General features: G+C 40.8%; 1 protein-coding gene across 5 annotated transcripts in view; it reads right to left on the bottom strand.

Moving 5' to 3' along the window:
- Positions 1-26,947, bottom strand: part of fbln2 (fibulin 2) — a 209,770-nt gene that overhangs the window by 123,507 nt on the left and 59,316 nt on the right. For all 5 annotated transcript variants that reach the window (XM_043707995.1, XM_043707999.1, XM_043707998.1 and 2 more), the window contains one exon: positions 16,413-16,589. In XM_043707995.1, the coding sequence (XP_043563930.1) occupies positions 16,413-16,589 (177 nt within the window). The remainder of the gene's footprint in view (positions 1-16,412; positions 16,590-26,947) is intronic.

Below are 26,947 nucleotides of genomic sequence, written 5' to 3'. Positions count from 1 at the left end.
GGATGTGCTTAGGGTCCATTCGTCAAACACATGGACAATAGAAAAACTGCACACATCTATTTCAATACATAGAGTCCTTGAAGTGTTGGTCACAGATAACGGGTCATTGTTTCCCAACTCGGAATTTGCTATAGTTGAATAGAGGGACAGCTCCATACCACTCATCATTCAAAGGCCTGGCAGAAAGAGCAGGCCAAACTTTCAAGGCTGGCTTGAAGAAACAGCAAGCCTACAGCCTCGCTGGGTACCAAACAGTCACCGTTCTTGGTTTATTATCGGACCACCCCACATGCAACTATAGGGATAGCACCAGCAGAATTGCTAATGGGTAGAAGAATCCACACCAGGTTAAGTCTGGTCTTCCCGGACCAGGGGAGGAGGGAGGGGCAGGGGAAGGTTAAACGGCATCAGAAGTGCCAATGCCGGGCACAAGATTCCGCCAAGCGAGAAAAACAGTTTGATTCGGGGGATGAAGTTTAATGTAAGAATCACAGAAATGGCCCCATATAGGTAAGAGGCATGGTTAATGTGAGTTCAGGACCATTAAAGGTATAAGATTTGGGGAGGTGTGACCAGTCCTGAACAGGAATGCTGACCATATGAAATCTACCAATTCGCAAACAGTGCAAGAACAAAATGTACCATGCCCCTCAAAACATGGAAAAGCTGCTGGAACTCGTGGGTTCACCCTCTCCATTAAGCATTGGTAAGTCCTCAGAATCAGAGATGGACATAATGGATGCTGCCGGAATAAAAGAATGAAATTCTACCGAGCAAGGGGTGAGCTCCCGTGCGTTACAGATCGCCTGTATCAGACACTGAGTCAGAGAAACCTGTGCTACAATGCACCAGGAAGCTCTCCAGGAAAAAGATGCAGCCTATGTCATAGGACTCAGAGGAGGAGGGACACAGTGCCCGTAACGAGGTCAGCCAGCTGGACCTCATAGAATATGAGTTCCCTGATTGGAATTGTTAATCTGGTCCAATCAGGAAGTCCTGGTTGACAGGCAAAAAAAGAGGAGTGTCAGAGATACAGCCACTTAGAGCTGACTCTGAAGAGGCAGTACTAAAGTCAAGGACTGTTCAGGTATAATTAAAGGGTAACTTGGTGACAGGATACCAGTCTCTGTGGAGTTATTTCACAGAGAATGTTTCTGGATGGATGAATTAAGGTGAACTGAATGGCATTTTGTATCAAGTAACTCGATCTTGTGAAGTGGAAATTGATACAGAGGTCTGGGAGCAGATGATCTTATATCTTCTACTCTTCTATGCGAAATGTAAGCCTTTGAACTTATGACTAATGTGTCAACTTTATCTCAGGTAAATTGATGGGAAGTGGTAGCTGATACTTACTTCACTGAGAAACAATTGATTTCTAAGTTAAGACCTGGAAGTTCCATCGTGCAGCATTGCAACACATTTGTATCAAATGAATCATTTTGCTACTTTTGGATAATAAAGTAACAAGCAAAGGAATTTGATACAAGCTTGGAATTGTGCCATGATTACAGTCATTTCCACTAATTTATATTTGAATTTGGTATGTTTAAAGTATTAGCTTTATGTCTGGATGACAATGGAGATAAGTTGAATTCATAACTAATCTGACCTATTAGGATTATTCGAAAACAACTGCATATTCCATTGTGTGTTCCATTTTTTTTTGCATTCTGGCAGCCAGTGACAGAAAATGAAGTCCAATGTTGTGTTTCAAGCAGTGTTAATAAGCTGACCTTGAAAACCTTGAAAGTACCACACTTCCATTTAGTCTAAACCTGCCAATAATTCTTATGGCATAAATAATGTCAAATCCTGAAAATTTCAGTTCAAAAATTTCAAGACAAAGACAACTGTAAATACTTCTTCTCTTTGGTGAAGAGATTCAGAAATCAGTTTTCACTTCTGTTTCAATGCTAGACTTTGATTTTAACTCAGGTCAGCAATTGTTTGAGCAGATATACTGCACACTATTCCCAACTTCAGCATTATGGTGCCTGGGGGATTTTAAATCCTGCTCCTCACATGCATAGAAGGTGGCAGGAAGTCACCGGGGACTGAAGCTCTGGTGCCTGGAAGCAAGCCTCCAGTGATCTCTACATTTCCAGCAGCTACCCCTCTTCCCTAGCTTCACAGTTTGTGGCAGTGAGGGGGTTCCTTATTCAAGGGACATCTCAACCCACATTATGGGGCCGAGAGGAGGTCGGTAACTAATGAAGTAAAAGACAAAGGGTTCAAATAGAATGAAACATTAATTAGAAGCCCATGTTGATCATAACAGAGGTAAAGACATTAAACTTTAATAGGAGTGCAGGAAAATACTGGAGGATTGGCAAATTATTGGCACTTTTTAACTAATCCAGTTTCTCCCTCCCCTGGGTCGAAACAGTATTTTGTCCTGTGAGGCTGCATGGCTCAAGATATGTTTCACCACATAAAAAGTTAAAATTATCCAACCAATTGTTTAGAAGAAGCGTATTTCAGCCAGAAAAATGACTGCAGATGTCAATTCAGTTGCATTCTGACGAATCACCATCAATGGTATATCTACACTAATGGCTGCAAGATTCAACTATCTGCTCTTCAAAACTAATTCAGAACCTGATTTATTTTTCTATTTTTAAATTTTTATCCTTTTGACTCATCTTTTGTTTCTAATCTATATGTATTGCATTCCTCCAGACCCACAGCAATATGGTTGACTCTGCAATGGTCCAACAAGCCACTCAGTTGTATCAGTTGCTCTGATGTCTCAGCAAGGAAATAAAACCAGACAGACCACCTGGTGTGGACTTCGGAAGTGGAAAAGACAATGGCAAAAACAACCTGGTCAACTCTGCAAAGTCCTCCTTATTAACATCTGGGGGTTAGTGCCAAAATTGGAAGAACTGTCTTAAAGTCTAGTCAAGCAATAGCTTGACTCCTGCTGATTACCACAGACCATCGTCCCTCCACTGATGAATCAGTACTCCTCCATGTTGAGTAACACTCAGAAGCACTGAGGATGGCAAGGATGCACAAATGTACTCTTAGTGGGGCATTTCAATGTCCTCCAACAAGAATGGCTCAGCAGCAGCATGACTGATGGAGCTGGTTGGGTCCGAAAGGATATAGCTACTAGACTGAGTCTGTAGCAGGTGGTGAAAGACCAAACAAATGGGAAAAACACACTTAACCTCACCCTCACCAATCTGTGTCATCTGCAGATGCATCTATCTATAACATATTAGTAAAAGTGACCACTGTACAACCCTTATGGAGACAAAGTCCCACCTTCACATTGAGAATACCCTGCATCATGTTGTGTGGCACAATCACCATGCAAAATGGACAGACTTCAAACAAATCTAGCAACTCAAGACTGGACATTCCAGAGGCATTGTGGGCCATCAACAGCAGCAGAATTGTACTGCAGGACAGTCTGCAAAATAATAGACTGGCATATCCCCCATTCACCCATTACTTTCAAGTGAGGGATCAATCTTGGTTCAACGGACAGTGTAGGAGGGCATGCCAGGAGCAGCATCTGGCATATGTAAAAATGAGGTGCCAACCTGGTGAAGCTACCAAATTGGACTACTTGCATGCCAAACAGCATAAGCAGCAACTTTGGTCGTCATGTTTCATGTTAGTATTTTGAGTGAGATGCCAACCCTTCTTCTGCCTTTCACATTTTGATGGATTGCTATAAATTAGATGATAACTTGACGTTTGGCAGTCTTAACATAATGAACCTAATTATGAATCAAAATAAGAAACATTTTAAAAATGAGTAGTCATCACTGCCTGTAATGGTCTTCCTATTTAGACCCCAAGACCATAAGAAATAGGATCAGAAATTAGGCCACTCAGCTCATCGAGCCTGCTCCGCCATTCAATTATGGCAGATAAATTTCTCATCTCCATCTCCCGCTTTCTCCCTGTAACCTTTGATCCCCTTGACAATCAAGAACCTATCTATTGCAATCTTATGTATACTTAATGACCTGGCCTCCACAGTCTTCTGTGGCAGTGAATTCCATAGATTCACCACTGTCTGGCTGAAGAAGTTTCTCCTTAACTCCATTCTACAAGGTCTCCCCTTTATTCTAAGGCTGTGCCCTCGGGTCCTTGTCTCTTCTATCAATGAAAACATCTTCCCAATATTCAGTCTGTCCAGGCCATTCACTATTCTGTAAGCTTCCTAACGATGCTGTTGAACAATCATTGACTACAGTCAGCCGTTGGATTAATAGAATTTTAGTGAATCTTAGAGACTTGAGACCCTAGAAAAATCAGGCTAAATTTTACTTTATTTTGGCTAAATCCAAGTTTTTACAAATCATTTATGCTGAGGCCTAACAAGTCTTCTCTCCTTGTCTTAACAAACCTGCCTCATTACACAAGTTATGGCATCTATCATGTCAAATTCCAGCTCTATCTTATCGCCTGCTGTCCTTGGAACAACTTTCCATCCAGCTGATATCCTGGAATTCACTGGCATCCCTTGTGCCAATACCATTTTTAAAAGCCCCTGGAGCACCCAGACAAGCACTGTCAGCGCATGCCTCTGAATGCAGCAGCACTACAAAGATAGCTGCTGGTACAGCCTGAGGCACAATATCGATATGCAGAACTGACCTCCACCCACAATTCTTTCTGGTACATTGATGATATCATTGGTGCTGTTTCCCTCGCTCTTCTGGAATTGGAAAAGTTTATCAATTTCACATCCAATTTCCACTCAACTCTTACCTTCGCATGGTACACCCTTTTCTCAACACCTTCTTTTCTATTTCTAGGGATAGGCTGGCCATCAATATCCACTACAAAGCAATTAACTCCCACAATTACCTTAACTATACATTCTCACACACCCCTTTCTGAAAAGATTATTCCATTCTCCCAGTTCCTGTGTTGCATCTGCTCTGATGGTGCCAACTTTGTCAAGGGGACCCCAGAATGTCCACCTTCTTCCTCAACTGAGGACTCCCCAGGACCATAGTTGACGGGAGCATTAGCCGCATCTGACCCATCTCCCACACTTCAGCCATATCCCCGTCTGTTCCCTCCCACACAAGCAATAGGACTCCCCCTCGTCCTCACCTACTATCCCACCAGCATCCTTATCCAGAGGATCATTAGTCACCACTTCAACCATATCCAGCAGAATATTACCACCAGACACATATTCCCTTCTCCTCCCTTGTCAATCTTCTGCAAGGACCATTCCCTCTGGGACACTCTGCTCCACACCCCCTCCACTCCCATCACCACCCAAAACCATATGGCATCTTCCCCTGCAACTGCTGAAGGTGTAATACTTGCCTGTTTACTTCCTCCCTCTTCAGAATCCAACAGACCAAACACACCTTCCAGGTGAAGCAACATTTTACCTGCACTTCACTGAATCTCGTCTACTGCATTTGCTGCTCATAATGTGGTCTCCTCTACATTGGGGAAATTAAACATAGACTGGCTTCACAGAACACCTACATTCTGTCTGCAAAAATGACTGAGTTTCCAGTTGCCTGACACTTCAACACGCCACCCTATTCCCTGGCCAACAATCCCTGTCTCCGGCTTGCTGCAGTGCTCCTGTGCAGCTCAGCACAAGCTGGAAGAACAACACCTCATTTTTATTTGGGAACGCTACAGCCTTCTGGACTCAATATGTTCTTCGACAATTTTAGGACTTGAGCTCTCCCATGTCCTTACCCCAACCCTCACATACCAGGCCGTGATATCACATGGACTGCTATTACGCACAAACCAACATTAGCCACTAATTGTCTACCAACAGTTATTCATTCTCCCAGGTTGATCGTTATCCATTCCTTTATCTGTCCAACTGTTCTTCTCTCTCCTTGAGCTATATCTCCATCTATTGTTTACTCCTTACCCCCATTTCCACTCTATCTTCTCAATAAAAACTGACCTTTTCCTACCTACCACCAGTTCTGAGCAAGGGGAACCGGACTTGGAATGTTAACTCTGCTTTCTCTCCATCATTGCTGTTAAATCTGCTGAGCCTTTCCAGCAATTTCTGTTTTTGTTATTGATATGCAGAAGTTTCCTGTAAGTGCATCTGAGATATGCCATGAGGGGTTTTAGAAGATGCTACATTAAAGATGCCAATGTCCATGGACATGGAGTAGGTGTGTGCGGCTGGTGTCCACAGAGCATGTGCTGAGATGTTATTGCCCAGTGTCCTAGATGGAGGTCTGTCAGAGCAAATGGCACGCTCAGTTCACTAGTTCATCGGCTCAATATTTAGCTTATTTGGTGAGTTCAGTCAGGGAGAAAGCTGAACATTAATGAGGCAAGCTGAGCCATCAAAAAAAGATGTTTAACAATCAATAATCTCCTTAAATTGGCAACTCACCACTGCCTAATGAGAAATTCAGTAGCCTGTTTTGAAAAACATAGAAGATGTAATAAGATGTTCTTCATGTTGAAATGGGCCCCGCTGGATTTCTCGTTGGATTCTGCTATAAATCTCACCTCAGCCCATGTTTTCAGAGCCCTATAAGATTTCACTCAACATTTTTATTAGTTTTGTTATAGTATGTCACAGCATTCTTTCCCAGATTAGTAACTTCACGTAGAATTGATGTCAAAACAACAAGAAAATAGATGGTTACAAAAATTGGTTAGAATTTTCTCAACCTACAACAGTAATATCAACATAACTTATAAAAAACACACTTTCCTGAGAATCTCAGTAACATTGATTTATGTAGCAATGTTCTGACAATAAAGCCAACATAAATAAGTTACATGCAAATCTTGTTTTAAAAAAGCACAACTCTGTTCTTCAGCCAGGCCTATACTGAAACCTTCCAGAAGGTTATTGCTATTGTTGCAAAATCTTTGTGAACCCTCCAGGTTCTTAGTTGAAGAACATAATCAACTGAATTTCAGTTTCATTGCTGACATGACACAACACTTGGAACCATCAGTTAACGTCTATTCCAATTTTGGGCAATTATCTTGTCTGATGAAATGATCAATTGCCTAATGTTCAGGCTTAATTGTCCAAAATTTCCTTTGTATCTATACAGTTGTTTGGTGGTAAAGTGAAAGAAACCTTGGCAAGGTTATAATAGTTGGAACATTACATGTGAAAGTCCTGGCTTCACCCCTAAGACCAAGTCCCTTCAGAGAGTATCAACCAACATTGCATTGGTCCAGCAACAAAATTATTTATGCGGTTTTGGTGCAGCGAGGCAAAATGTGACAAACATGAGTGTGCACTTCTTAAGGACTTTAGGGAATAATGGTGGCAGATTCAGGTGGCACAGTGGATATGGATGTTGATATTTGCTTCACTTAGAGGAAGCACTTTCAAGAAGAAAGCAAGCTATATTAACCTAAACCAGTCAGTGACAACAATTGGGCCACATGCACACTATATAAATGTCAGAAAAAGGCAAAGAAATGTCAGCCATTTCCCACTGTGTCAGTGTTGCTATATCCCAAATCATCAACATTTGAGGTGTCAGCAATGATCAGGCAGCTCACTGAACCAAATGTATCAACAATGTGGCTAAAAAACAAGACAGAGGCTCTAGATACCTCAAAGGCCTAATACTATCTAGAAGACACAAGCCAAGAGGTGATGGGCGCAACTAAAGCAAAACACAAGATATTAAGTAAGGTGGTGCAGTGGCACTATCACTAGTCTCTAGATTAGGGTGGTGCTGGAAAAGCACAGCAGGTCATGCAGCATCCGAGGAGCAGGAAAATCAACGTTTCGGGCAAAAGCCCTTCATTATTACTCTAGTAATCCAGAACCCCAGTTCTATGCATTAAATTTATTTTTGGGGATTATAATAGTTAGGTGGTTGTTTTCTGATCAGTTGAAGGGCCTTCTTCTGTGCTATATATCTCTATGACTATGACTCAAATTCAGCCAGGACATTGTAATTTGCTTGAAAAACCATTGTGAAATGGGACAGAGTTTGTGCGACCCAAATAGTCAGTCGACCATAGCTACAGTACGTTTAATCAACAATGACGACTTCAGAAATGGTAGTTTGACTGCTCCTATCTTTACAAACTCTACCACAGTAACAGATGAGAGCAATAATTTTAAGGAAACATCACCACCATCAGGTTCCCTTCTATGTCACACACAGCATTCTGCTCAGATGTGTGGTAGTATGTGGTTCAGCTCAGTAAGTCTGCACTGGCCTATCAACACTAATCATACTTTCCAGCACCTGGCCCATAGCCTTGAATGTTATGGCATTTCAAGTGCTCATTCATATGCATTTTAAAGATTATGTGGTTTTCCCCCTCAACTACCCTCCCAGGCAGTGCATTCCAGATTCCCAACATCCTCTGAGTGAAAAAAATTCTATAACTCCCCTCTAAGCATCCTGGCCTTCACCTTAAAATATATCGCCCCCATTATTGACCCTTCAACTGAGGGGACCAGCTTCTGACACACCCTGTCCACGTCCTGCATAACCTTATACATCTCAATCAGGCTCCACCCCTGCAGCTGTCTCTTCTCTATAGAGCTGCATACAGTCCTCCATCTGTAGCCTAACCAAAGTTCTGTACAAGCGTGCAGATCTAATAACACTTAAGCATCCAGAATGAAGCAGCCCACTTGATGGTACTCTATCCATTACTTTATACATTCATGTGGGCACCATGTACATGATGCACTGCAACAGCTCATGAAGGATTTTTGGACAGCCCAATCCAAATCTCCAAACTCCACAAGGTGGAAGGACAGGGCAGCAGACACACCATGACCAACAGATTCTGTTCCAAATCACACCATCGTGACCAGTCACTGAATTGCCTTTCCTTCATTGCTGAGTCAAAATCTTCAAGTTTCCTAATGAAACACCTGGACTGCTGGAGTCAAGAATCTAGCTGATTACCATCTTGTCCAGGGATTAAGGATGGGCAATAAATACTGACCTAATCAAAAATGTCACATCCCTCAAACAAATGAAAAGAAAGCTGCCTTGCCCTATAATACCCATACCCTATATATTAATTTTAAAAATAATGTTTCATACAAATGGTGCTACAATCATTAACTAAATGGCTTTATTTGTGTTGGCCTTTTAATTCTTTAATTATTCAAATAATCAGTGCTGCCGGAAGACGGATGCCCTTTGGAATAGATTCCTTTGGTGTGTCAGTACATGATTGATCCAACCAACAGAAACAAGTACAGTGGTGCACATTTGCTTGTGAAAAGCAATGAAAATTTTGACACATGCAATGTAATTAAAAAACAACAATAAATTGTAAATTAGATTTGAGACTATAATATATATTTCTCATTGATTGTAGATTCTTCAGCCATGCAAGAGTTAATGCAGCTCCAATTGGGAAATCTTAACAGAGGTACAGTTCTCCTACTATTCAAGCTGAACCTTATTTGCAGCAACAATGAAATCTATTCATCATTGTGTCAAATAAAAGCCCAGGAAATATAAAATCTACAAACATTACTATATAAAACATTGCTGGATCAGCCAATGGATTCTGTTGCTCTTCAGTATCGCATGTCAAAATTCACCTATTGAAAATGGCAGTAGTTAATAATTGTCATCAGGTTTGGATTCATCACTTACCCTAAATCTGAACTGCTTCAATGAAATCAATCTTTCAGGTTGTATTGGATAATACAGAAATGAACCAATACATTTACAACAGGACATGTGAGGAAATCTACCAGTTGGTTTAACTTTGAGTATCAATAAGTTTAATTCTACCAGTATCGCCAGGTTTAAATATGCTTCTTGATCATTTTGTCATGTTGCCATATCCACTGTACTGACTATCAACCAACACAATCAAAGCTGCTCTGGCAGCATCAGTGGAGAGAAAAAAAACAAGTTAAATGTTTTGAGTCGGATAGGACAGTCCTTCAGAACAGGACTAGTTCTGAAGAAGACTCATACTGGACTCAGAATGTTAACTCTGTTCCTCTCTCCACAGATGCTGCCAGACCTGCTGCGTGTCTCCAGTAATCTCTATGTTTGTCTCAGATTTCAGCATCAGCAGTATTTTACCTTTATCACAAAGGTTTTACTGAAAAAGCATTGAAATCAATATTTTATTAGTAGCACATAGGCAGTAATTCTGCACCCCTGACTTCAACTATTTCCTTATGGGATGTATTGAGAAAGATCTAAGTTCTTAGTGATAGAGACAAAGGGACAGCCCTCTCATACCATCTCAAGATCCCACCAATCTACAGTTAGTTTGTGCACTTATCCTCTCAATGAGGATTGCACCATTATGTAAAATGAGATATTCCTTACAAGCGACAATATTTCAAATTATTCTTCTACAACTGAAGATTAATTTGCTTAATTTAGATTTAACACAAAGAACAGGTCATTTGGGTGCTTAAGCTACAGCCAGCTATTGACATTTTCAGGTAGACAAGAAATTTATGTCATGTTTAATGGCACAAGCAAGAAGTTCATTTTAAGAGTCATAGAGTCAGAGAGTCATATAGCATGGAATCAGACACTTCAGTCCAGCTAGTCCACGCCGACCACATCCCCAAACTAAACTAGTCATTTGGCCTATGTTGCTCCATAACTTTCTCTTTTCACCTTAAAAATATGCCTCCTATTTTCTCTTCTACAACACCATTCAGGGCCCTACCATTAATTGTATAAGTCCTGCCCTTGTTTGTTTTACCAAAATGCAAAACCTCACATTTATGCAAATTACATTCTATCTGCCACTCCTCAACCCATTGACCCAATTGATCAAGATCTCTTTGTAATCTTAGATAATCTTCTTCATTCACTGTTTCCTTCTCTAAATTTCTCTTTCTCTCACTCTGTCTGTGCAAGTGTTTCCCTCCATATTGCTGCCTACTCTGTGTCTGTCTGGCAGTCTCTTCTAACTCTCTTTTGAAGCTACTTTCTATCAGTCTGTCTTATTTGTTAGTTATGGCAGCACTCTTTTCTCTAGAATCATAATGTTGTAGGATTAAGCACCACATCAGAGACTGGATCATGCACTGACGTTTACACCAATGAGGGACCATCACTATCTTAACCCTCACCCTGAGGAATTCTCATGAAGTCAGCCCTCACCAAGGTACTGTATTCAATTCTGGTCTCCCTGCTGTAGGAAAGATATTGCCAAACCTAGAAGGGTACAGAAACATTCACAAGGATGCTGCTGGGTTTGGAGGGCCCAAGCCCAGACGAAGACGTTGAATAAGTTAGGGCTATCTACCCCGGAGCACCGGAGGCCGAGGAGCAACCCTACAGAGGCCCACAAAGTCATGAGTAGCGTGGACAGGGTGAACAGCCACGGTCCCCCTCCCAGGGGAGGATAGTTCAAAACCACCTAGCTAGACATACCCACCACCACCCATCCCCCTGACTTAAATGGTGCACATTAGCTGCACTGCCTCAATAAAGACACAGATTTTCACAGAGTCAGGTAGACTTTGTGGCAGGTGGGACCTGGATCTCAAAGTCCTGTCCCCATTTCAAACAGGCCTCATTTTGGCCAGTCGTGCAGAGTATGGGAGTGAACTCCAAACGCCAAACTCAGCAAAGACATTTAAATTTAATGCTGTTTCAGACAGGCATATCTTCATTGTGACCAGGTCTGTAAATCACAGTGCGGGAGTTAAACATTCTTAGCACAGTCATATATGTATTTGAAGGGTGGATAAAGTCAGCCGAATTGTGAAGCACTGACGTTATTTAACTAATCAGTCGTAGAGTCACAGAGATCTACAATCCGGAACCAAACCCTTCGATCTAACTTGTCCATGCTGACCAGATATCCTCACCTAATCTAGCCCCATTTGCCAGCACTTGGGCCATATCCGTCTAAACCTTTCCAATTCATATACCCATCCAGATGCCTTTTAGATGTTGTAATTTTCCAGCCTCCACCACTTCCTCTGGCAGATCATTTCAAACATGCACCACCCTCTGCATGAAAATGTTGTCCCTTAGGTCCCTTTTAAATTTTTCCTCTCTCACCCTAAACCTATGCCAACTAGTTCTGGACTCCACCATTCCAAAGACCTTGTCTATTTACCCTTTCCATTCCCCTCATGATTTTATAAACCTTTATAAGGTCACCCTTCAGTCTCCAATGCTCCAGGGAAAACAGCCCCAGTCTATTCAGCCTCTACCTGTAGCACAAATCCTCCAACCCTGGCAACATCCTTGTAAATCTTTTCTGAGCCCTTTCAAGTTTCACAACATCCTTCCAATAGAAGGAAGACCAGATTTTCATGCAATATTCCAAAAGTGGCCTAACTAATGCCACAACATGACCTCCCAACTCCTGTATTCAATAAAGAAAAGCAGACCAAATGCCTTCTTTACTATCCTGCGACTCCACTTTTAAGGAACTATGAACCTGCACTCCAAGGCCTCTGTTCAGCAATACTCCCCAGGACCTTACCATTAAGTGTATAATCCTGCTCGGTCTTCCTTTTCCAAAACACGGGACCTCACCATTATCAAAATTAAACTCCATCTGCCACTCCTCAGCCCATTGGCCCATCTGATCAAGATCCTATTGTACTCTGAGGTAACCTTCTTCAATTCCTCCAATTTTGGTGTCATCAACAAACTTATTAACTATACCTCTTATTTTCACATCCAAATCATTTATCTAAATGACGAAAAGCAGTGGACCCAGCCCTGATTCTTGTGGTACATCACTGGTCACAGGCAACCAAATGAAAAGCAACCCTCTACCCACCACCCTCTGTCTTCCACCTTCAAGGCAGTTCTGTATCCAAATGGTTAGTTCTCCCTGTATTCCATGAGATCTCACCTTGCTAACCAGTTTATCATGAGGAACCTTGTCGAATGCCTTACTGAAATCCATATAGGCCATATCCACCTCTCAGCTCTCACTAATCCTTTTTGTTATTTCTTCAAACAATACAATCAAATTCATGAGAAATGATTTCCCATGCACAAAGCCATATTGGCTACCCCTAATCAGTCTTTGCCTTTCCAAATGTATGTAAATCCTGTCCCTCAGAATTCCCTCCAACAACTTGCCCACTACCAATGCCAGGCCCACTGGTCTATAGTTCTTTGGCTTGTCCTTACCATCTTTCTTAAATAGTGGCATCACATTAGCCAACCTCCAGTCTTCCAGCAGCTCACCTGTGATGACCGATGATACAAATATCTCAGCAAGGGACCCAGCAATCATTTCCCTCCTTTAACTTCTTAATAAACAGCCTGCTTGTGTCAGAGTGAGATCAAAACAAAACTCTGCCCTATAAAAGTATTGTTAAAAGTATTGCCTGTATCAATAAGAAGTTTTTTCAAAACACCTTTTTGAACAGTTGCAGTAGTTGTTTGGTGATCTTACTCCAAAGGTTATCATGATGTAATTATTCATGCTTGGCTAATTTGAAAAACCAGAACTGTCTCAGTTAATGAGGGGAGCAGGCAAAGGTCCCAGTTTGACACAGCAAAGACATCATTTAGGGAATAACCATCTGTAACGTAGGGTTAAGAGCACAAGTCTGTCTTAACGATTTGTTTCTGTATGTGATTCAGTAATCAATGAGACTTCAATGTTTTGATTGGGCATTCATGATTGAGAGTTTTCTTTTAATCTAGTAAAGATTGTAACAGAGGTTTAGATATTCACTTGATCTGAACATTGTTCACAATGTTTGTCCATGATAGATTTTGCATGAGTCATATGAAGGATGGAATAGCAAAGAGTAGTGAGTGGGTTGGCATAAGCTTGCAATAAGTTGGCATAGAGCTATAAAGCACCATTGGATAGAGTTATAGTTGGAATGGATATCATAGGGGTCATTGAGAGTGAGTAGGAGCATGGGGTGGAATGATCTGGCATGGATAGACCATAGGTTGTTAGTTGAGGATAAAGAAATGTGAGGGCTGAAATCTGGAAAAGTCTCAGAAAACCAAAGTGGGTCTTTTAAGAGATCCACTTGGCTGTTGGCAGCCCCTGCAACCACTTTCAAATTTGTATACAGGTGCAGCAAACCTGACTGTCTCTCATATCTGTGTTCCCTACCCCCACTCCCCATACCCCCACCCCTCTACTCCCCAGGCACAACTCCCATCAATCAGATGAATTTCTCCTGAGGCAAGTGCCAACTTGTGCTACCCAACTCCAGAGTGAAAATTGAAATCCAAGTTTCCTATTCTATTGGAATGAGCTTTTCAAAAATAGGAAATACAATTTCACTGTTGACTATCTACTACATGCAGTCACCATGGTACAGAAAGACATTTAGAGAGTTAGAAGTACAGATATTATCTTAAATTTTGTTGAAAGGACAAAGCGACTGCTGGAGAGAAATAAAGTTTCAGATGAGAAGCTGGTGAAATAGACCCTTCAGCAGAATTGTAACATTGACCTTTGTCTTACACAATGCACATGGACCTTGTGGGGAAGGCACAGGCTGCAAATACATAGCAGAGACTATTATATATACCGATTGCCTTCTGATTGAGTATATACAGCAGAATCAATTTAGTAACATTTTACTGTGTGTTGTCAAATGCTTGTTAATTACTAATTAGATGACAGAACTGAAGCATTTATTGCTATTAACTTATTTATTTGGAACTTAGATGACATTAATCAACACCAAGTAAAAATTAGGTTCCAGAATTTGTTACTCTGAATAAATGATTGGAAACATGGGAATAATAGACATTTTTGCATATTAAACCATCCAAACATGGATACTACTATCAACAACTATGGATTTGAATTTTGAACAATGAATTTTCATTTTCTTCCACATAGCTGTCTTTGAAATTTGCATATCTGTGAAGTACAGGCTGACAAAGTAATTGTTCAGTGTTGTTCTACAGCACTGTAAATATTCCATGAAAATCTGTAAAAACATCTGTTATTGAAGAAAGATTTTGTGCTCATTAAAGGGAAGGAAGTTCATGCTGAGAGATGGAATATGATACAATTCAGGCACAGAAATTCCTGGGACTAGAAATAAACTGCTGTTATAAACCAGATAAGAGGATGGGAACTTGCAGTTGAACCCCTTTCTCTCAGGTCTCTACACCTCTTCCTTTCAAGGTCAAGTTACTCCAGAAGTGTGGTAAGCTATTGCATGTTGTCGTCGGAAGAACGAGAACTAGGGGAATTATAATACCCACCTGAAATCCTGTCAGTCAAAATCATAGACTCTTTTCTAATTTTTTTTTTGCCTCCACAATACCCCTAGTGAACTGAACAAAAACAGTCATTCTTGGCTGAAACAGTCTTTATTCCTGATAAAGTGCCAAGAGAGTTATAAAAATATTCTGACCAATGAGGCAGAAGCGCAGACAAAATGGAAAATGGGTCACATACCCAGTATCTGTAAATGAAAAACCCTAAAAATTTGAGAATGTTAGGCAGAATAACAAGCAGATGTCCCGACAATATTGACGTGGAAGAGAACACCTGGAAATGTAAGTTGCTGCTCGGTCAGGATGCAGGGGCTCCCCGATTTACGAACGTCCGACCTACAAATGGCTTGTGTTTATGAACATGATCCCATACAGGGGGGCAATTTTAAAGATCTGACATACAAACATTTCCTATATATACGAACAGCTGCTTTACATTATGTTGCATTGTGTTCTAACTTGCATTCAAATCCACTTATGAATGGAATTCAGATGGAACCCATTCGCAACCCAGGGCCTGTTCGCAGATTGATGCAAGACAAAGCTCCCATTCTAAACTTTAGATAAGGTTCACACTCACAGATCAGCCACCCTAATAATGAGTAAAGTAGGCAGTTTCACAACAATGAATGTCAAATACGTCTTACAGTGGAATTTGTTTGAAACCCATGAAGCCTGTTTGTCATGATTAAAATGGATGAGTTGTATTTCTGCCTTGATAAATTAAATGTTACCAAAAGTTGCATAGATTGCACATTTTTGAAATGTTCGATCCCTGAAAAGCAATTTTGTTAACAGTTGGGAGAAAATAACAGCCCTTGATGATACACCTGCAATCCTTTAAAATTTAGCAGTTTGTGAATAACTGAAGCAACATTAATGTTAAAAAAGTTGATTAACCTAACCTTGAATTATAGAATTGTAATTGATGATAGCTAAACAGGAACAGTTAAATTCTAATTCACACCAAATCACTGAACATACATATTCAACTCTGTTGCTAGTTGCTGCATTGAAGGCCTGGAAAACAGGTCTTAAAGTGACAGCAGAATGGATCACAGAAAGGAAAGCAGCAGGTTGTGTACTTTTTTATTCTATGATTCTGATCTACTTTCAAATTCAGGTCTTTAAATTCTCAGCTCTTTTTCAGAAGTAGACATTTCTCTATCTTCCATACAGGATTGGCACATTCTCTCTCTTCTACTTCCAGACTTTTATGCTCATTCTTCTGCTATATTTTTCAAATTCAGACTCATTGTAGCTTACCATCTAACTCCTTGTGAGTGGGTTTCTCTGAGCTGGTGCTGGAATAGTTGAGATGCTGCGATGGAGCTGGGGAGGATGTAGCTGGGGTTGTGGATCCCAACGTTGTGGCAGCAGTTGTGAATCTGGAAGAACCTAGGTGATCCCTGGAGTGGTTGGCCTCTTCATCCAAAGCATTTCCTATGAGGTTGAACACAGAAGGGTATATTTAATTGTGTACACGGTGACCTTTCTTTTAAATCATTCATGTGACCTGGCTTAAAGGAATCAAATTAACTGTAACTTAAAGAAGCACTTGATGTTGATAACACACTTGATGAGCTTAACTAGCCTTTATTAAACCTTTGCTTTCTCTTCTCTAGCCCTATTATCTCTAACTCCCATTGCTTATTACTTACAAAGCTTCCTTCGTGGAGTTAGGGCTTAGTGTTGGGTGGTCCTCCTTCAGTATCTGTTCTGGACAATTCATTAGGTGTAGCACTAAGTCAGATATTAATAGGTCCACACTATTAATATGGTGAGAACCAAAATGAATCAAACTGAACAAGTATTTTTCCTCACAGTAACAGGTTGAAGAAAACAAATAAGGAGTTTATTTCAAATGTTTCCTGTGTTCACTCAGGATTGGGATGGAATAACGCAGCATCAAAGGAATAGAATGGCATCAGCAACCAATGATGACAATAGTATATTGGTCCACTTTTTTTCTACACGTAATAGCAGGTTAGGGCTTAATTAAGAGTTATGCTGGTTCGATTCCAAATTAATACTCTTCTCATCTGTAGAAGGTTCTTCAAGCAAGATTTCCAACTTGACTAATAGTTGAGACCAGGCAACTAATTTTATCCAATTTACAGCTGTGCAATTTAGGAAAGTTGTGTAACATGGGTGGCACAGTGGCTCAGTGGTTAGCATTGCTGCCTCACAGCACCAAAGACCCGGGTTCAATTCCTGCCTCGGGCAACTGTCTGTGTGGAGTTTGCACATTCGCCCCGTGTCTGCCTGGGTTTCCTCCAGATGCACTAATTTCCTATCACAGTCCAAAGATGTGCAGGTCAGGTGAATTGGCTGTGCTAAATTGCCCGTAGTGTTAGGTGGATTAGTCAGGGGTAAATATAGGGGTGTGGGTTTCTCTTCGGCAGGTTGGTGTGGACTTGTTGGGCCAAAGGGTCTGTTTCCACACTGTAGGTAATCTAATCTAAACATGCAACAAAATCCTATGATTTCAAGACTTTGGTGGAATTACATAAAAATCCCAGAGCATTCATGATTAAGAGATTCCCTCATTGATGTGCAGAATTCTATGCATGAATGCTTACACTATTGGCAGCAGTCATTCCCTGTTTATTTTACGTCGGTTTACTGCACTACTAGAAGACCAGAACCGCGATCAAAATTTAACCCAGAATCAATATCACATGAACAGTTCATCGAGTTGTTATCACAATGCCACTTGTGGGAGTTTTCTGTGTAAACATTAGTGGCTAAATTTCCTTTGTCACATCAGTGAATTAATTTCAAAAGAACTGCATCTACTGCAGACTGTTAGTGTTTTGTGATTGTGAGAGATGGTATATGAATGTAAGCCTATCTTTTTGGTCATTTGTTCCAACCGAAATTATTCTAATCCTTTGGAATACATGAAGGAAATTCATAAGGTCACCAGAGGAGCCAAAGTAGACTATCTATTCCCTATGACCATTCCTTGCAACCCATTTAAAGCTTTCCCAGCCTTAAATTGTTTTGCTGTGATATTCTGGTCTTTATCATAACTTTGGAGGAACAGACATGAATTAATCCACCAACATCCCTGCTGTGTAGATTACAAGACCATGTATTAACTGATAAATTGAGTTGTCATAAGAAGTGACTGTACCCACCTGCAGTGTTGAATTCCGTATTTGTTTTATCTTCCTCCACAGGAAGCCATTTACTGTAATAACTGGAAATCACCAGTCACACACCATTGACAGCAAAAGGCCACTTCTGAGAACAAAAAATACCCTACAATTCCCAAGAGATAAGCCATCAAATCTCTCAAAGTGTAAGTGGCCAAGACTATCAGCATCCAGCCAGATTCAACACTTTGTGATCTTAGCTCAAGCATGGAAACAAATAAGTTACAGTTTGATCCAACTATCTGCATAAAATTCTAAAGTCACAATTTCTCCTCCTTTAGTTGAGTCACAGCAAGCCACTGATGATGGAGATGTAGACAACTCACTTCACCCCAACTTGAACCCATAACATTTTTATTCAGCCTATCATTTATCCCTATTTCTCCAATACACCAGTCCAGAGAAATTCGCCGTATGCAATGGCAAGTAACATCTGACAGTCACGGCAGAAATGGCAGTATATCCGGGTGATATTCTCATTCCATTATTTCTATGTATTTGCCTGTTTAGAGGTGGGTCCATCCATTTCATGAATGGAGAAAAACTAGTATGTATGACTCCAGCCTAAATCTGATTTCACTATTCTTACACTTGGAAAGGTTGTTCTGTTTTGAGGCAGTTCTTTTTGACTGTGCTTCTGGATGTTGCCACATTCAGCAACTAAATCAGATCTCCCCAGCAAAGCATTTTATTTTCCAGTAAAATACGTTACCAATCATGAGAGACGAGACATTTTTCTTGTAATCCAGTAAAAGTCTGTATGCCAATACTACTTGAAAAATACTCTTCCTACAAAAAGCCACATAAATTAGCGTGGTGGCAACAACAACAGCTGTTGGTAAAGAAAGCTGGCTATCAATCACGTAAAATATAAGTTGCAGAATTAAATATCACAGTGCTTAGGAAACAGGGAAAGAGAGGAGTAATAGGTACTGAGTTTAGGGGATTGGGCATATCTCAGGCTTGAATTGTGCATTCTGAAAGAGTGCTACATGTGCTTCATATTAATACAAAAGTCTTACAAAGTTACAAAATAAGTCATGTGTATCATACATACAAAGATCAGAATTCTGGAGAATAATTGACATATCACTAAAAATCTGACCCTTTAAAAACAAAGTACAAGTTAAAAACAGCCATGAATAACAGGTATTTTAGTTCTAGGGATCATTAACATCTGACTGGAGGGCTTTCCAACAGATCGCATCAGCAATGGGAAAGAAGCCTGCCTGTTTTCTGGTTGTAATTTCCAGGGAGCCCCCAGAGGCCTATTTAAAGCGGAAATGCAACTCTGAAAGCAAGGTTTCATTCCCATCCGGCAGATTGTTCTGTGAGATTGGTATGGTAAGATTTGTTACAGCAAGTCCTAAGGGCTCTGGAGCCTCCCTGGAGGTCTCAGTGGAAGAGGGAAGGGAAAGCAAGGATGTACTCTTTCAGATGATTGTAATAATTGACAACACCTCACCTGAAGTGAAGTGGCTAAGATCCTCAGCTCCAGGAACATTGCCCCTGAAGCCTCAGTTCCTTGCAGGAAATGTTCCAATGAACTGACAAAAGCAGCAAAGGTGAATAGAGCACTCCATTTTTCCATCACTCAACATCTACTGGATCACATCCTTCAACAACCAATGCAAGAGCCCTTCTCATCCTCAATGCAAATGATGCCCACTTCTTGCTTGTTCCCTTCACAGCAATCATTGGCAGAACTCTGTTCTCACCTGGAAAGGCCTTGCAGCGTAACGTAATACTCTGATGACTCCTTCTTTGTTTCAAACTCTGGCCACTTAGTTTTTTCAAAACTGTCCCAGCCTGCTTACATCTTACTTCTTCCCTCTTCTTAGCATTGCATAAGAGCCACACACATGAATCTTTCTTTTGACTATCCACTCACAAATCGATTCCTCTTTCTACACAAAGAAAATGAGGCAAAAGGAGGAGCGAGATCAGCATTTGAACACTGACCTTGAAGGACAAGTTCCAGTGTAACATGACAGCTGTATAGTTGATACATTTTAAGACTAGAGCCCTATCTAATGCAGGTGGCTGACTATCATTTGTACCTCATACAAACACACACTCAGTGACTCTGGCCGTGTCAGGCCACATAGTGAAGCGGGTGATCTGTTATTCTTCAGTATTTCAGTGCTAGGCTAAAGTTGGACTCTTGTTTTCCCTCCCTTTAGGTGTTTTCCAGTGGAAGAACCTTCAAAAGAAAATACTTCGAGAAGGACAGTAAATATCTTTGCATCTTTAATAGTATGGGCATGTATTCACAGTACATCATCCAGTCGTTTGCCTCATTTAAACTGCCCTTCAAATCACTGAGAGATTTGCGATGATGTTTAACTTGCAGATTGATTTGGTTGCATTCAGCTAAATGTATAAGTGTGGGGGAGGAACTTGTTTGGAACTGTGATAAAACTGAAGGGTGGAGAAAGAGAGGAAGCAGGAGCCACAAACTGTGATTGGAATTCATTATATTAAATAGGAACTGTCGGATGAATTTAGCTGGTGTTCTGTTCAACTGGACATATTTTCTGAATTGTTTTGTATTTGTGAAGTCATGCTTTGAATAGGACTATGTAGATACAGGGAAACCTCTTCCAAGATCCACACTCTGTAAGCAGAGGCGGCTAACCTTCTATAACAGTGGAATCTTACATGTTTGAATTCACTGCAAGGTAGATGCCCTCCAGGTTGGGAGTTGGTTGCACTTCCATGCTCAGTTTTGGAGTTTTGGTTAGACATGTAACATTTAGGTTTGTCTGTTTTTACATCAATGGCATTTTGATAATCTTATACCATTACTTCAAAACTCAAATTGCTAGTAACAGTTTAACAATATCATTCTTAAAAGAGAAAGAAAATTAGTGATGTTGGCTCTCTGTCTCAAAATTATCACTTCATTTTTATTATGTGCAGATTTGGTCTCCCTACCTCATAGGTAACAGACTTGCCATGACAGGAGTGAACTGAATACAGTGTTCACTAGGCAGATACCAGAGATGGCAGCACTAAGCTAGATGGAAAGGTTGGTCCACCTGGATTTGTATTCACTAGGGATTAGAAGAATGAGTGGGGATCTGTTTGAAACATATACAATTTGAACAGAGCTGGACAGATAGATGCAAGGAGTACTGTGTGCAGTTTTGATCTTCTAGTCTGAGGAAGGACATTCTTGCTCTTGAGAGAGTCCAGCCAAGGTTCATCAGAACGACTCCTCAGACTGACACAAGAGGAAAGACTGGATCGATTGGGTTTGCATTCGCTGGAATTTAGAAGAATGAGGTGGTATATCAATATACAATATTGATATGACTGGACAGGCTAGCTGCGGGCAGAATGTTCCAAATGTTGGGGAAGCCCAGAGCTAGGAGTCACAGTCTAAGAATAAAGGGTTCATTCAGGACTGAGAGGGGGAGGAATTTCTTCACTCAGAGTTGGGAACTAGTGGAATTCTCTCCCACAGGAAGCTGTTGGTGCCAGTTCATTAGTTATATTCAAGAGGGAGCAGGGTATAGCCCTTGCAGCTGAAGGGATCAAGGGGTATGGGGAGAGGGCAGGACTGGGATACTGAGATTGCATGATCAGCCACAATCATATTGAATGGTGGTGCAGGCTCAAAAAGCTAAACGGTCCACTCCTACACCTATTTTCTATGTTTCTATGTTTCCTTTGGTTGGAAAGTCGAGAACCAAGAACTACAATCTCAAGATATGGGGTAGGACATTTGAGACTGAGATGAGGAAACATGTCTTCATTCAGAGAGTGATCACAGAAAAGGCTGAGTCATTGAGTACATTCAAGAAAAAGACTGATAAATTTTTAGGTGTTAAAGGCAACAAGGGGTCTGGAGAGAAAGTGGGAGCATGGCTTTGAAATAGAGGATCTGCCATGATCTTATTGAATGATGAAGCAGGCTCAAAGGGCCAAATGGCCTACCTCTGCTCCTAGGTTTAATGTTTCTAAGTTTCTATGATGACAATCCTCCACAACTTCAAGGAACAAGTGCATTACAAAAGGGGTGACAGCATTCTATGCTCAGTGACACATGCAACACAATTGTTCAAAAGATATTCTCATAAGATGCCAGCATCATGACAATTGCCTGGCTTACTACTTTCTGTGCTGATCACATATCAGCTTGATATGAGTTAAGTGAGGCCACTTCTCTGTTGTTTGATGTTCCTGAAACATTTGTCTTCCACCCTTTTGAATCCCCAAGTCACTATGTGCAGTTTTGGTCACTACCTCTGACAGAACATACTTGTCACAGAGGCAACATAGACAAGAGGGAAGTCAGTCAATGCTGCAAATCCCCATGTTCTCTCACACCGATTGTTGTTATCCTTGACACAAGTTATGTAATGGCTGGACCTGGCAAATTGAGCATTTGGGACCTACTTGATACAACTGTGCACACAGCAGACTTGGAGATGTGGATGAGATTCTCTATAATAACCTCGAAGAAGCCTGAGGTGAAAATGTTCAGGACAGTCAAGGGTAAGGGAGGACCAACACTCTGGCCTACACGCATTTAGAGTGAACATGGATCAGAAACTCCCTTCCTCATGAAACATAGGGTCCTGATGCATATCCAAGAAACCTCAGCTGTCACTTCAACCAAAGCAATAAAGTTAAAATTGTACCAATGTCAAGTGAGAGTTCAGTCACAAAAAATACAGAAATAAGCAATCTCTAAATATTTCTTGAAAATTCACTAACTATATTGTAATGTACCCAATCATCACACAGTCCCTCAAAGTTTTACTGAGCAATGTGGTTTTCAGCCCATTCAATTAAAATCACAATGAGGTCTTAGTTACATCATAAGGCCACATTTGTATCCATTCCTGATGCACCCACGTGTTCTTCAAGAGAATCAGGGAGTAGAGGGGAGTGTAGTGGCCATCATAAGGAGAAGATGCTGGGGAAGCTGAAAAGTCTGAAGGTGGATAAATCACCTCCACTTCAGGGATCCAAAAGGAGAGCTGAGGAGATTGTGGAGGCATTGCTGCTGATCTTTCAGGAATCACTGGAGTCAAGGGGGTTTCAAGAGGATTGGAAAATGCCTAATGTAACATTCCTGTTTAAGAAGGAAGGAAGGCAGAAGACAGGAAACTATAGACCAGTTCACCTGATCTCAGTCGTTAGTAAAGTTTTAGGGTCCATTATTAAGGATGAGATGTGGAGTACTTGGAAATGCATGGTAAAATAGAGAGGACTCAGCATGGCTTCTTCAGGGGATGTCATGCCTGACAAATCTGCTAGAATTCTTTGACAAGGCAACAAGCAATTTAGACATAGAAGATCCAGTGATCTATTTGAAAATAGATTTGGTGAATCTATTTGCTGTACAATAGGCTGCCATGTGTTAAGGGCAAGGTACTGCCACAGATAGAGGATTGGCTGACTGGCAGATGGGTAAAAACAATGACTGCAGATGCTGGAAGCCAGATTCTGGATTAGTGGTGCTGGAAAAGCACAGCAGTTCAGGCAGCATCCGAGGAGCAGTAAAATCGACATTTCGGGCAAAAGTCCTTCATCAGGAATAATAGAGACAGGGGTCTTTGTCAGGATGGCACCCAGTGACTAGTGGAGTTCCATAGGGATCAGTGTTGAGACCACAAATATTCACATTATACATTAATGATCTGGACAACAGAACTGAGGGTGTTATTGCTAAGTTTGCAACTGACACAAAGATAGGTGGAATGCTAGGTAATGTTGAGGAGGCAGGGAGGCTGCAGGAATTACTTGGATAGAGACTAAAAACCTGCAGACGCTGGAATCCAAAGTGGATAATCAGGAGGCTGGGAGAACACAGCAAGCCAGGCAGCATCAGGAAGTGGAGAAGTCAACATTTCAGGTGTAACCATTCTTCAGGACTGCAGGAATTTGACAGGCTAGGAGAATAGACAAAGAAGTAGCAGACATAATACAATGTGAGAAAGTGTGAGCTTATGCACTTTGGAACTTGTTGCCACAGAGGGCTATAGAAGCCATTTTATTGAATGTATTTAAGACAGAGATAGGTTCTTGATTGGTAAGAGTACCAAGTGTTATGGGAGAAGGTAGGAGAGTGGGATTGAGAGACATATCAGCCATAACTGAATGGTGGAATAGACTTGATGGGCTGAATGGCTTAATTCTGCTCCTGTATCTTGTGGTCCTATGGATATCCTTAACGAAATGAAAAGAATGGCCATCACAAAAACAAGGTAAATCACAATGGCATTCACCTTCTACAGATTCACCTTCACAACCTTGTAAAATACAAATCCTAAAATCCTGCTTTCACTTTCCATGGCTTTATCATCTTCGCAAGCAATTTTTTAAAACTCTGTATTCCTGAAGCATCCAAATCTCTCTGTGCTTTCACCCTACCAAGGATATTAATGTCAACATTACCAAAGTACATTACTTCAAATGTAGCCACACCAAACTGCCACTTAGTCAGAAATGTGATGGAATACCCTCCAGTTACCCGGTTTGGAGATCTAAGGACTCTCAAGGAACTCAACACCATTCAAAACAAAGCAGCCTGCTTGATTGGCACTCCGGCCACCATCTTAAACTTCACTCCATTCATCATTGACGCACATCAGCAGCAGTATATACTCTTTATAAGATGCACCACACAATTCATCAAAGTTCCTCCAAAACCATCATCCAAACCCACAACCTTTGCAACCTAGAAAGACAAGGCATCAGGTGCATGGGAACGCCATCATCTGCAAGTTCCCCTTCAAGAGCACACACCATCTTGACTTGGAACTGTATCACTGTTTTCTCACTGCTGATGAGTCAGAATCCTGGAACTCTCTTCTGAACAGCACGTGTGGTGCAGCAATACCATATGGACTGCAGTGATTCAGGAAAGTCGTGCACCAACTTCTCATGGGCTACTATGGATGGGCAATAAATGCTGAAGCAATGTCCATTTTCATGAATGAATTCTTAAAAAGAAAATCAATCAGTGATATAAATTGGCATGTAAAACACTTTGCCATATTTATAAAAATTGAATGAAATGACATGAGTGGTGGTGTGAAGACAGTTCACACCTTGTTGCATTTATCTAACTTACAAATCCATTCACTTAGAATGCTGTTAAAATATTGTCAATATATATGCTTATAAAGTCCCTTTTACTGAAAGTTTTGCACAAAATGTAATAAAACTTGTCTCGGTAGCCAACGATGTTGATTTTTCTGCAAAACAGACTGTTCCTAGTTCTGGACTGAAGCCTATTTAAAATTATTAATATAGGATTACTCCCCTCAAAACATCAAAATTATGTGGACTTGAATGTTCGTTTGGTAAGCTTGAATGACAAAACCCGTCTAAAACATTTTGTTAAAATGTTATTTATGAATGGATTCATCTTATTTCATGAACATTAAAACGTATCTTTTTGATTATTGTTGCAGAAGTGCTGGGTCAGTCATGGAGAACATTTTGGAAACATGAACATCTGGCAGATTTGCATGGTGTAAATCAGTGCTGGACACTGTGAAATGCATATCTAAAATGGGGCCTACAGAGACCAGAAAAAACATTGAGTTTTAAATTTGGTTTTGCAGCTCAAGCATATGGTTTTAATCTCTGCCTCAATATATAATAGCCTGCAGCAAACACACACCCATCTCTTCATCTATATTCTATAATTCGTGTAGAACAGTAAAGGGTCAACAGCATTTGCATTTCAGTTAAGTCTGTAGCTCCATCAGTCCTATCATATATTTCTCCTTTGGCTGTGACTCATTCACAAATGTTTGTATTTATAAAGTAAGATGGTCGTCAAATGCTCCTGGACACTTGAATGACTTCAAAGGCCCACCCATGTTATAGAGATCATATTAAACAGTGATTTTAAGAAAAGCAGGAGAGGCATCTTGGTAATGTCCCCACTTCTAATCTAAAAGACCCAGGTTGAAGCCTCACCTGCTCCAGGGGTATATCATAACACACCTGAACATTTCTTTCCTATAAATATCGAAAAGAAAATGGGAATAATGGTATAAATGACTCACTGAAGGATTAACATAGCTCTGGCCTCACTAAAATCAATAGCTATTGCAACATTCCTGCATTACTGCTATTTCACCTGTCACTGCCACTGTATTGTCCTTTTATAAAGTACAGACCCACAGGAAAGCTACCTAAGACAAAGACTTTGAGACAATTGAATCTTTTCTGATGGTTTGCCCAACACCTACGCTTCAAGATGAATCTTTATTTTGCTAAAGATGGGAATAGACCTGTGCACATTGGATATGCGTACAAAATTAATGCTATCAAATAGCAGTAACAAAAAGATGCATGGGTGGGATCTTCTCAGCTCTTGAATAACATGGGCAGTGGCGAGGGAAATAGGGGATGATCGGCAGAAATGAGATTCTCAATGTCGAAGAGAAAAAGTCTAATTCTCCCACCTGTTTTTGTATGGCAAGACAAGAAATCTCATGAGTGAGTAGTGAGATCATGCCTAATTATTACCTAATCTCACTTCATTAATGTGCAGTTTCCCATTCTCCTCATCCGCTGAATAGAAACCACACAGTGACAATCCCCAACATGAAAGTCAGAGCAGATACCTGGTGACTCCATGCCATTGTCTTGGGCACCCAGCACTAT

This window comes from Chiloscyllium plagiosum, chromosome 18 (genome assembly GCF_004010195.1).
Source record: "Chiloscyllium plagiosum isolate BGI_BamShark_2017 chromosome 18, ASM401019v2, whole genome shotgun sequence".
Classification (NCBI taxonomy): Eukaryota; Metazoa; Chordata; class Chondrichthyes; order Orectolobiformes; family Hemiscylliidae; genus Chiloscyllium; species Chiloscyllium plagiosum.
The sequence above is the reverse complement of the archived record's forward strand: the minus strand, read 5'-3'. Positions and strand labels throughout refer to the sequence as shown.